General features: G+C 41.5%; 1 protein-coding gene across 3 annotated transcripts; it reads right to left on the minus strand.

Moving 5' to 3' along the window:
• Positions 1-3,471: 3,471 nt before the first annotated feature.
• Positions 3,472-12,086, minus strand: LOC133505351 (proliferation-associated protein 2G4-like). Of its 3 annotated transcripts, none has more exons than XR_009796226.1 (16): positions 11,489-12,086; positions 10,333-10,461; positions 8,978-9,083; positions 8,813-8,882; positions 8,633-8,725; positions 8,483-8,546; positions 8,319-8,397; positions 7,795-7,873; positions 7,555-7,688; positions 6,325-6,419; positions 6,117-6,244; positions 5,881-5,934; positions 5,096-5,795; positions 4,061-4,726; positions 3,820-3,842; positions 3,472-3,736 (listed from the first exon to the last, which is right to left on the minus strand). XR_009796226.1 is itself a non-coding variant. In XM_061828538.1 (13 exons), exons 1-13 carry the CDS (start codon positions 11,574-11,576, stop codon positions 5,736-5,738), a joined length of 1,179 nt encoding a protein of 392 aa, XP_061684522.1. In that variant the 5' UTR covers positions 11,577-12,086; the 3' UTR covers positions 4,989-5,735. The 3 variants fall into 3 exon arrangements, 1 of the variants encoding a protein (XP_061684522.1); XR_009796227.1 differs by lacking the exon at positions 11,489-12,086 and adding an exon at positions 11,039-11,389; XM_061828538.1 differs by lacking the exons at positions 3,472-3,736; positions 3,820-3,842; positions 4,061-4,726 and having other exon boundaries at positions 4,989-5,795.
• Positions 12,087-12,259: the final 173 nt, after the last annotated feature.

Below are 12,259 nucleotides of genomic sequence, written 5' to 3' on the forward strand. Positions count from 1 at the left end.
CCCTCAACATCTCGCTAAGCAATGACAGCCCGTTATCTTTACATAACAGGCACAGGGGCTGCCGCTGCATGCGGCCTGCATGCACAAGTGATCACCTACTGCGGCAGCCAAGACGAGTTTATAATGGAGCCGTACTCTGGAAATAATTACATCCAACGAACCTACGTACAGCACACTATACACGTTCCCAAGCTATCCGAGTTAAGCAAAATACTGCCTATAGTCAACACTGCATCATGGCAAGACATGGTTAGAACTCGTCACATCAATGGAAACCACAATAATGGTACAGTTAATCGAAAGACTCTGTAAAAGGAATTCTGTGATTTTTTTTTTAGAATAAATGTAAATTCATTGTGCACATTTGAAGATATTAGTGGTAAAGATGGCCAATGCAGGAGACCATGTAGTCATAAATTGTGGAGACCATTAAACATTTTCCACCATTCCAGTTTTCCTCTTTTTGTGGGGTGTGTGTGTGCAGTCAAAACTGTGATCAGTGACACACATTGAGTTTCGGATGCCCCACTACATAAGGACTTGAGCACCTTTGTTTTCCACAGCTGTTTAACCTGTGCAATTGTAATTTGCAGTTACAGTAGCTGTATAGCTCTGAGTACACACTAAAAATGTATCTTCTCTTCTGCTGGTGTTGCTGCTTCGGAGTGCCTCATTGTCGACAAAGAGTGTGCACGTCACTCAGACAGAAGAGCCAGGGCAGAAAAAATACAAAAAAAAAAAACCAAGGGCCAACTTGAAAGTCACTGTGTAGACCAGGGCTTGGGACTGGGTGCTTTAGAGTGCCCCCTTGTCACGGCATGGAAAAGCCCCACAACAATTTGGTGAGCTATATTCCAGGCAGCATAGAATGTAAATGGACACATTTTACAATTTCAAATATGATGTTATGTGTAGGTATTAGAAATATGCTATACATAGCATCAGCATTTCCAGGTTGTAGTATTAATTTACCAGGGTGGTTGGCAACACTTCCCTCTGGTGGGTCAAATATCCAAATTACTTTTGTTTTTCACTTAACGGGAAGTCCAATCTTGTTTGCTGCTCAGTTGACCAATATAATAATTGTAAACAATTGTTAGGTCACAAAAATAATGCCATTTCTTATTTCTATTAGTTCATTTACAGCTAATGTGATTTTTCAGGGACCACTGTGGGTGCATCATAATGGCACAGTATTTTGCTTGCCTCAATGAACTACATGAGTCAAAAACAGGAACACTTCTCAGTATGATTCAATCAGGCTCAACACCATTGTCCGTAAAAGGCATCCTTTTATACAGCTCTTACAATTGGTGTGCCTAATGTGGCGGTGAATGCGCTAATGTAATGTTTGCAAACCAGGAAAGAGCGAGTTCAGCACATCATGGCTTGCTACTGTGTAGCAACAGCTGTTAGGCCTACTTCATACATGCTACTACATTGACTGGAGGTAGGGAAGGGCTGAGTCTCTTCATAGTTGCCTGGATGCAGCTAATTAGTCATATTTGCTCAGAGGGTGTAAAGTTTAATGAGTTCCCTTGCAAGCAAGCATAGTGATCTCCTGCTTAAGAGAGAGCACACAATAATTGCAGGATTTGTTTTGGAGAAGCAAACGGGTAGCAAGTCAAGGAAAAACAAGCATACATTTGTACATTTAGACAAATATATTGCATTAAAACAACCCTGAAATGTCTTGAGATCATATCACTGACAAATTATCCAAACTAAATGTGTTTAAAAGCTGAATAGAAATCTGAACTGTTTACCAGGACCTCGAGTGTAAAAGATGCTTTTTGTCTTTGTTTTGTAGTTTTCGCCGCGTCATTGAAATGTGAAAGTTGCACCAACATTACGGCTCACATGGTTATCATTGCCTGTCAGCTGAGGAACAATAATCTCACAAGACATGAGAAGCAGAAGCAGCAGCCAAGCGTGCTTTGATCACTGTGTTCAGTTTTCATGTGTATTTTCAAGTCAAATAAATACACGGGCAGCACGATGAATTAATGTATAGCAATTCTGCCTCACAGCCAAAAGGTTCTTCAACCAGTTATGGGAACAGTATGGAGAAGGAAAGCAACTGGTCATAGTCCAAAATGTAAAACCTCGTCAATGACGCATTGTAGTGTTGTGGTTTCGTGCTGTGCCTCTCGTTTCACTTGGTTTTGTTTCATTTCAAATCAATTGAATTGTGTCCGGCGGCACGGTGGATCTGTTGGAAAGCGTTTGGCTCACAGTTATGAGTTCCCAGGTTCAATCCCAGACCGCCATGTGTGGAGTTTTCATGCTCTACCGATGCCTGGATGGGTTTTCTCCGGGCACTCCAAAAACATGCAACATTAATTGGACACTCTAAATTACCTTTTGGTGATTGTGACTGCGGTTGTTTGTCTCAATGTGCCCTAGGATTGGCTGGCAACCAGTTCAGGGTGTACCCTGCCTCCTGCCCCTTGAGAGCCGGGATAGGCACCAGCACTCCCACTACCCTCGTGAGGATAAGCAACTAAGAAAATGGATGGATGAATTGTGTCCATGGATCTGAATGCATGTGCCTTGTAATTGGTTGGTGACCAAGCAGCCAAGGTGCGTACCCCACCCAGACAGCTGGGACAGACTCCAGGTCACGTGCAATTCTGCTGGGGGACAAGCACTTCAGAAAAATCGATGGATGGCTAAATACAGAATATTGACAGTATAAATTATTTGCGCAAATACTGAGAAGAAAGATTATCATTTGTGCACGTGGAAACGCTAAATTCACCTTAAGGACACATTTGGATTTAAAATTGTGTAAATTCCTTTGAAGGGGGGGAAAAAAACAGAAGTTTTGGGTGACTAAGCTCTGAACAAAAGGTTGTGACATTCCCACAGCCATGCGAGTCATGAGTCATGAGATGTGGAGTTCTTTTTCTATTTTTATGAAAAATTGCCCCGTACCCTGTTTAAAGTCATTCACAAGAAAAATGTGGTTGGTATTGGTCAAGAGTTTCTAATGGAAACATCCTTTATCCTTTCGAAAAATGTGTGGCCCAATGATTTCCTCTTGATAATGTCAGAAAGCTTGATCTCAGCTGCACGTCACAGGCTATGCTGGACTAATTTGATGAGACCTGCTAAAACTTATATTCAGCATATTTGGAAGGAGGTTAAATAGTCTGGAGGAGGAACTTTTATTCAAAACTAGAGACAACAGCAGCAGCTTGGTCACAAGGAGTGGGCCAAAATACCCATCAATAATTCCCATTTGATTGCAATGGTTGTCTGAAAAGATTAAACACGAACTCTGGGGTGAGGAAAAAAAAAAAAAAAAAAAAAGCTTTACTTGAGTCCCATCTATGTATTTCCGGTAGATATTACTGCTCGTGTTTTTTCTTGAAATAAACCTGAGTACTGCCTGTGTGGATTCCACAATATAAGGACTTTTCAAATGCCACTGGGTACACGTGCGAAAGACAATCAAACACATGGTAATTGTTTTAACACCTAATCCTTTAATTTTCATTTAAGAAAAAGCGGAAGGAACAAACACTAAGAATCCAGTAAAATCAAGAAAAGTCCTGCAAGCGTTGCCTGAGCCGATTGGGCACAGGCTGATGTCAAGACTTCCACATGAGGGCTCCCCTGCAGCACTCTCAGTCAATCCATCTGGTTTCTGGCAACTCAAGACTGCCCAGTTGCCTTCCAGCGGACAGCTTACTTGGACCTCTGCCTCATCTTTCTCCTTTTGCGCTTCAACCTTTGCAATAAAATCAAGGAGTTATTATGAAAAATAGTCTCCTGGGAAAAAAAAGGGCGAATCACCGACACGCATTTGCTCACCTGCGCATGCGCTTCTTTCTCCACTGCGGAAGAGGAAAGCATTTAATTTGCAAATCCGCCGTGTAAAATTAGTCACACACGATCCACATTAAATTGCCATGTAAATCCGCTACACAATTTTCAGATTTGAACAGATTTCTGAATACAATTCATCGTACTGTACAGGTAGCGACGTAACTGGCTAAAAAGCGTGACTACCATAAAGATATTATTTGTCATATTGAAAAAAAAAATCACATACCTTGGCTCGCATTGCTAAAAGAGTCGGACAAAGATCACGTTTAGTTAAGTCAAATCAACAAAGGGATTCCCTCGGCTTCTGGTTTCTACAAAATTATAGCACGTACCTAGCGAGAAAGGGCAGTTTTGTAACTGACGTCATAATCAAGCGACGCTTTAAGACGTCACTCGAGTGTCGCTATCTGAGGAAAATTTGAGTCCAGTGACAATAACGTGGGATTTGTGCTCACCCACTGGTCCAAAATGGAAAGGCAGCAAACACGAACACAAGTACAGAATTGTAATAAGTGTCTGATGAATGCTACCTAAAGCAAAAGTGCAAACTGTATCAAGGAAGTCCTTCCATTAGTTGGTTTTCAGTACTCTTATCTCTTAAGTGTGAAAATGTAGTGGTGAAGGATTTTTTTCAAATCTGATACAGATGAGGCATTCAGCGCTATCAGCAATTTAAATTGCAACCTTAATTTGATATTTCCAGATGTTTGCATAGATCAATTAACTTATCTTTAGGGTCACTGATAGTGTAGTGGTCCACTCGCCTGACTTAGGTGCAGGTAGTATGGGTTCAGTTCCCACTCAGTCACTGTGTCGATATGTGCCATGCAACTGACCAGTTCAGGGTGTTGTCTCCATTTTGGCTGGAATAGGCCGCAGCACTCTCATGACCCTTGTACACATAAGCGGCTTGGTAAATTGATGAATTATCTTTCCCAATTCCATCAAGAATTCAAGAAAAAAAAAAAGATTCACTCTACTGAGACTTTTTATCCAGATGCAAACAAACATTCTAAATGTATAATAAATGCTTAAATGCCCAAACGAGATAAGATCTGCAAAAGTCTGGTCTGTACCTTTTGTGATTTTTTTTTTTTTTTTTAAAAACTCATTCACAGTCATGAGGCACAAGTCTCAAACAAAACATACAAAAATGATGTCAGGTGGATTTTTAATGATTCCAAAAATAGTCTCTGAAACTGTGGTGTTTTTACAAAAGCCTCACTATCTGTACTTCCTATGTAAACACAGACTGTCAGACCTGCTGGAGGCACAAGACTGATCGCAGAACCTATGACAGGTTGGAGCATGCGTCCTGTCAGTCTTGTGATGGATATTGTCAACTGAGTATCCTGGATGCCTAGAGGTGTACACAAAGATGGAGCAGTACATTAACTTACTGTTGGTGTCTTAACTACAACTTGGGTGATTGTAGTTACATCAAGATTGATGAATCTGATGATATTATGACCACACAAGTTGAAGTTCCATTTCTTTGGATTGGCTTCAGATCTCAGGGAGGCTATCAAACTGACAGTGCATTGGCCATTCTTCATCCTTGGCATCTCAGTCAGACTTAATTTTTTTTTTTTTTTTGACAGGATCATTTCACGTGGCAAAGTGGGATGAAGGCTCAAGGTCAAATGGCTAACGTTCCTGTAAGAATTTTTGTCTGGATGAGTTGTGTCCAATGTTGCAGACAAATTCTGTCTCAATGACGATGAGATTTATGGTCAGTGTGTTTGTTTTAAGGTGAAAGAATTTAGGAGCAGTCCTGTCCCAGGCTGACATCTGTCGGATTTCACAGGTGTTGCTTTGCCACCAGTGCCCTCCGACAGCTGCAACAGAAGCAAATATGACGTCTGTTTTTGGGGTGCGTCACTACTTGCTCGATGCGAAATTTATTCTGCAGCTTCTGTCTCCATTGACTGTCCTGTTGCACTCTCCGCGGTCTTTGAGGCCTTGATGAAAGAGAGAAAAAAAAGTTAAGATCAAAACAACAAATGCGCCAATGAATTGAAACAAAACGCTCACTGACACACTCACCTTCTTTTTCTTTTTCTTCTGCGCCTTTCGACTGGCTGAGCTTTGAAGCAAAACCTAATTAAAGGAGGGTGAAAAAATGAAAATGACTTCAATAACCGCACGAGGACCAGGACACAGTACATCATTTAATGGATTTGAAAATGCCAAGTCAGCCCTGAGGGGTGGGGGACGTGGGGGTGTTCATTAGTCAGACATTGGCAGAGGATACAGTGTACCATTCGTCAGACGCTTCTTACCTTCAACTCAGCGTCCCCCACCTCATGCTCCGACTTATACAGTTCGGGTTCATAGAGGCTGTTTGTGATTCGGAGTGGTCCGTTGGCCATGAGCAGCACAGTGAACTTGAACTGAGCTACAAATTCCCCTGCACACAAAGTGGGCTCTGCTCGACTGCGTGCGGCACAATTATTTCATAACAGGATGCCGAGCAAGATGGCAGCTTACCCTCCTTCTCCTGAAGAATATTGAATGGCTGCAGCAGCTCATGCTTGGCACACTCCACCACGCCCAGCCTGGCCTTACCCTCATCGTCAAATGCTCTAACGATAAAGAAGAGGAGAGAGTGAATAATCACGTGATGCAAAATTTTCCCAGTCAAAAAAAATTTACATCAACTTTAAAAATATGGTAGTTCCTTGAGTTATGAGCGATGAGACATGAGTTTCTCAAGATTCAGACAGTCATTTGGCTGATTTATTGCTATGACTTGCAAACAAAAATTTAAGACAAGTGCTATATCATGGTCGGGAACTCGGCTTAAATGAATTGAAAATTAGTAGCACTGGGGCAGATAGTCATCAATAATAATGATAAAAAAAAGTGTCAAGCTATTTTATCGCCATTCCAAGTAAGAGTTTATTGTCAAACTAAACAGAACAAAGAGAATTACTCTCTGTGATAAAAACAACAGTTTTGCCTTAGGAAAGTATGCCCAGTGTGGGAAAAACAATGTAAAAGACTATGGCAGACTTACAAATAGCATTTATCTAGCGGTGTTACAACACTTATTATCAACGCATATTGAAAAACAAATGGGGTATCGACATGTAGACTAGCAATATAACAAGACTCAGATCAATTCTTTACCTTCTGCAAAAACTAATTACTGCAGCTCAGAGTCAGGTACAGTTCAGCAGTTGTAAAATTCTTCCGCCGTATTATAGTGACCCCAAGTGGCAAAGTCACACCCACCAGAAAAGCCACCATGAAAATGACGTTATTTCTTTACATTCCATTTAATTATGTTATTATTGTTGTTTTCCTTGTTATGGAAGGAAATTGTACTTTTATTTAAAAAGAAAAAAAATATATATAGGCTTTTTGGGGTGGCTGAAAAAGATTAGAGTGTTCCGTTCATTTCAAATGGGAAAGATGATTTGAAATATAAGAGTGTTCCTGTAACGACTTGAACACGTATGTCAAGGCACCACTGTACAGTGCAACTTCCAAAGTCGAACAAACACTACACAAAAATATGTTGCACAAAAGAATGGAGGTTGAAACAATGATATGTGACTTCAGTTGTTACTGATGATGTAGTTAGAGGTTTTATAATGGTCATGGTTTAAGTCGGCAACATTTCATTGGTAGCTAATAAATGTGTATATTAGTGTTCAAAAAAAGTTACCAGCGTTACACAAGACCATATTGGATAAAAATGAAAATTAAAAATACCTAAGAGTGAAAGCCATTTTATCAAATCGTCTCTCCATCTCACTGAAGAAAGTCCGCGAAGTCTTCATCTTTAACCCGTACACCTTGTTGGGATCTCGTTTGTAAACCGTGGTCCTCAGACCGCCATCTTTTGTCTGGTTTGCAACAAAAAGCATTTTGTTTTATTTTACAACAGTGTTTCTTTAAAACCTGGTGTGAGTTAAAAAAAAAACTCTGGAATATTGAATTATTTTGTCAAACCTTCCCCTCTCCAGTACTGATGAGCACATCCACTGCATAGACTTCATGCACCTCAAATTCAGCCTTCTCGTGGTCCTTCCTACAAGCACACACAAATTCATCCACTAGTGGGTGGGTGGGGGAAGCACACTTTCAATGTCGAGGACAACAAAGGCCACTTTTCTAAAAACAGGTAAATTCATTTCAATAGGACACACCACATGTTGCATCTGATTGTCAAAAGGAAGGAATTAAGCCAAAATAATATAAAATAACAGCAGCATTAAAGCGCAATGATTTGCCAAAAGAGAATGGTCACTTCTGTGGGACGACGGGAATGTGACAAACAAAGCCCATCTTACAAAATGAAAAGAACATCCTGGAACATTGCTGTTCTTATGTCACTGTTTATATAGCGGACATACTGCAGGTATCACAATCCTGCTGTAAAACCACAAGCAGATCATGGTCCAAACCGTACTGTGGCGAGATGTAAAACAAGGCTCGGTGGAAACAAAGCACAGCTTCTTCCTCTGTAAACGCACCTTTGCTGGTCCGTTGGGTTTTGAATGATAGTTTTCTCTCCATCAATGACGTGCTGTTTAAGCTGATGTGACAACAGGCCTAAGAACAAGCATGTCGAATTACAATCACCAAATGAACGACGTACAAGTGTAATTGAGCGCACAGACAATCCTCAGACACCCACCTTCAACTGGTGAGCACTTGAAAGACTTTGCAATCTTGTTCCAAGCTTCCGTGACCTGTGTGTTCTACGAGGAAGGGGTGAGAGCGATCAGAGCGAGTTGAAGCCACGGAACTGTCAATGATATCAGCGGTGATGGTGGGAAAATGTCACCTGGTTTCCGGGCTTGACGAGACGCAGGGCAGCCTCTGCGCACAGATGAGCTGCGATTATCACGTCGGCCTTGCGGCCTGTCAGGGGCTTTTCCTGTAGGGACACAGCAAGTTAAATAATGCGAAAACCAGCAGCTCCATTACTTGATTTTTGTAAAATAACATTTTTTTTCCCCTTTACCTTGGTCACACCAACAACAAAGCTGTGAGCCACGTTGGCGATAAAGCCATCTACGTGCACGCCGAGGTCACTAAAGACATGTTCCAAAAAAAGAAAGCATGACCAACATCCAATATAAATGCAAACATCTGTGAAGCAGTTAACTGAGACACTCCAGCAACTCACACTTTAACGAGGTCCCCGTCCTTCAGCATGACATCAGGGTCGCTCTTAAGCGGGGAGTGATGGCACACGCAGTTATTGACCGACACACATGTTGGAAAGGCAATACCTGGGAAGGCGAGAGAGAGCGAGGGAAGAAACGTTATTCCATGGGCTGCCAGCTTTAAGGACCGAACTCTTCGAGTCTGTTTTTCGCAATGAAAAATCCCCACAATATTTACCCAACCACTAATACTTGATTTCAATACGGACAAATCGTAACACAGCTATTAATGTTGGCTCACTCGACCCCATTTATTCTTTGGTCAAAACTACACGACTACACAATTGCTGACATTTTACCGACAAGTAAACTATATCAGCACATTGGCTTGTTTTTCCCTTGTTTCACAGTGATTTCAAGTAGCAACTCTTTTTTCCTCTGTAAGGGTTTGCCCCTTAATTAGGGGAGGTTTTGCACATGAAACATCCCGATTAATTCAACTCCCACTGAGAGAGTAGCAATGGTATGTACAAGTAGGTGTCCATCCTGCATAACAATCCATTTAAAACTTCAAAAAGTACACCCACAAAAGCATGGAAATGTACTGAAAAGAGTTCAGTCATACATGGCTTCATAGCATGGCTAGATTCTTTGTGGCTGGCTACAAGTTGCCTTTGATCATTTAGAAGCTTCTAATTTATATTGCTGAAGAGAGAATGGATCAAAATATTTTTTGTTGGTATGATTTTGTTTGTTGGTTTACACCAGCGGAAAACTTCTCCACCTGCCTCTCATTTTGACAGCGCCTGCACTTCATGGTTTCGTCCAACAGTGCCGTTTATGCCTGCCTTTCAGAAAACTAATACCATGGAAGCCTGACACAAAGGCATACATAAGCAAGGGAAAAGAAAAAAAAAGAAAAAAGAAGAAAAAAAAAAAAAAGAGTACAACACTGCTCAACTTTAGTGCTTTTTGATCACTGATATTTTAACTGTTTCATTTTCCTTGAGAAGCATGCCAAAGCCTTGGCTGGCAGACAGTGTAAATGTGCAACAATTAGTCAACAGCAAAACGATTGTCAAATTAATCGACAACTACTTTGATAATTTATCCATTTTTTAACTTTTAAAACTGTCGAAATGGTCATGATTACACCCTCTCAATAATAAATATTCCCAGATGTTGTCCTCCATGAGAACAAACATTTTATTTGAAAATGGATTAATCGAATATTAAAATCATTCTCAGTTGTTAACCCAAGACAGTGATTACAAAAATCTACAAACGTCGTATGGACAGTAGCAAACGCAATGAGTTGGACTGGCCCAAACTTTATGGCCGAAAGTCCCTCCTCTTCTGTGGCGTAAAAGCATACCTTTCTTCATTTCTTTCTCCTTCTTGAAGATTTTCCCAGTTTCTGTCATGATGAAGGCGTCTCCTTTTTCACACAAGCTGAGCACCGACACGCCGGCCATTGCCGCCTCAACCACCATCTTTAGGGCCTCTGCAAGATTGAGAAAAGGAATGGCAAATAAAAGGATTGTTCAGTTTGACAAGATGGAACAAAAGTGCATTGACATATTTGAAAGGTCTCTCAATGCTTTGGAGTATGGGTTGGGGAACCTGTAACTGCTCATCCTCAATACAATTATTAGTAATATTACATGAAGATGTTAAGGAGATGGGAATTTGTCTGTCATTGCACATATTTTTCTCTGATCATGCGTGAGGTTTTTTTTAGAGGCAAAATATTGTTTACAGTCTCATTTGGAACACATTTCCATGATGCTGTGTTCATAAAAGTAATATATTTGGAATAAATGGGTTGATCAAACTGTTATTTTCCGACGTCCCCACGAGGCAGAGCAAACACACCACAAATTGTCACCAAATTAAGTAGATATGCAAATTCTGAAGAGGACTGTTGCGATGCATTATGTCTGACTTTAATTTTAGCCCCAACGAGAATGTTAAAACACAAATATTTCCAACAACCGCTCTATAATTGAGAAATACATAACTAAAAGAAACGTATGAGTCAAATTATATAGGAGTTTGTGCAATATGCGATCTCATTTGACCTCGTTTTAAAAGGCAGTTGAATGGCTCTTTCCCCACTCCGCTCACCACGAGCGGCTTCCTTCCGTACGAGTCTTTCCAACGTTAGCTGCGTTCTGCATGTGCTTGAACATTACACGTCTGAATGCATACATTCTCCTTCCCATCTGTTAGCACCGGCTAGCTTGCCATTACTCAGCCATTTAGCAGCCGAGCTAGCCCTCGTTCACAAGAAGTCACCGGGGCGATAAACAACTCGTAACATGACGGGAATATAAAATTGAACTCGGTCCGGTTGGGTGTAGTTTGGAGGGGAGACGAGAGCTTTGAGGAAAACGGGCTAGCGCGTTTGTTGGGGCACATGGCACAGCGGCTGCCACAGTCGACTAGCTGCTGCCAGCCGCTGCTAGCTAACATGAGAAGAAGCCTGACACTTGCGAGCCGCCGTCACATTTAACTCTAGGATCACTTACGGTTGGCAATCTCGGCCCCCATCTTGTACTTGGTAACCACCAAGTCATCGGCGACGGTCTGCTCCTGTTTCTCTTCATCCCCAGACATGTTGGCAGTATGTCCAAGAAGTCAGAGTAACTTTCCTCTTTTTTACCTCCCGAACAGCCAGCCCGGGGAATGTCAGTGAATCGCTGGATGGCCCAAGCACGCGGGGAGCCTCCGATCGTGAGATCCCGCCCCCCTGCCAAAGAGACATTCAACTCCAGTCAAGTCAAGATCGTGTCCTACATGACGTCCCAAAGCCGGGCAAAACAGAGACTGGACAGAGACAGGAGAGGGCGCCATATTGTTACGCATCGGAACATGATGTGCCTACGCAATGCAATGCAATGCAATGCAACGCGTGAAAGGCAATTGACTGTATTTCCATAATTTTAATGGACATATACCAGAGAACCCTCATCAGAGGGATTGAGATTATCACACTGGCCAGTTACTGTAATTCATTATACAAGAAATGATCTGATTATTAAAGCTACCGTGTGTAACTCTTCACTTTTAACTAAAGCCAAATCTAGATGCCAGGATATTGACGACGATCCGAATCTCGCTGTATTTTTCAGTATTTGATCTTTTATATTTCCAATCGACAGGCAACATTGGCACGTTCCACACTTGTTGGCCACGGAAAATGACGTACCAGGATTGATGGGCTTTGTGTGACCTCTTGTGACCCTTTTTGTCAAAAAGTTAATTTAATTTTCAGCACCTATGTTGTGTTTCTGTAGCAG

This window comes from Syngnathoides biaculeatus, chromosome 2, assembly GCF_019802595.1.
Source record: "Syngnathoides biaculeatus isolate LvHL_M chromosome 2, ASM1980259v1, whole genome shotgun sequence".
Classification (NCBI taxonomy): Eukaryota; Metazoa; Chordata; class Actinopteri; order Syngnathiformes; family Syngnathidae; genus Syngnathoides; species Syngnathoides biaculeatus.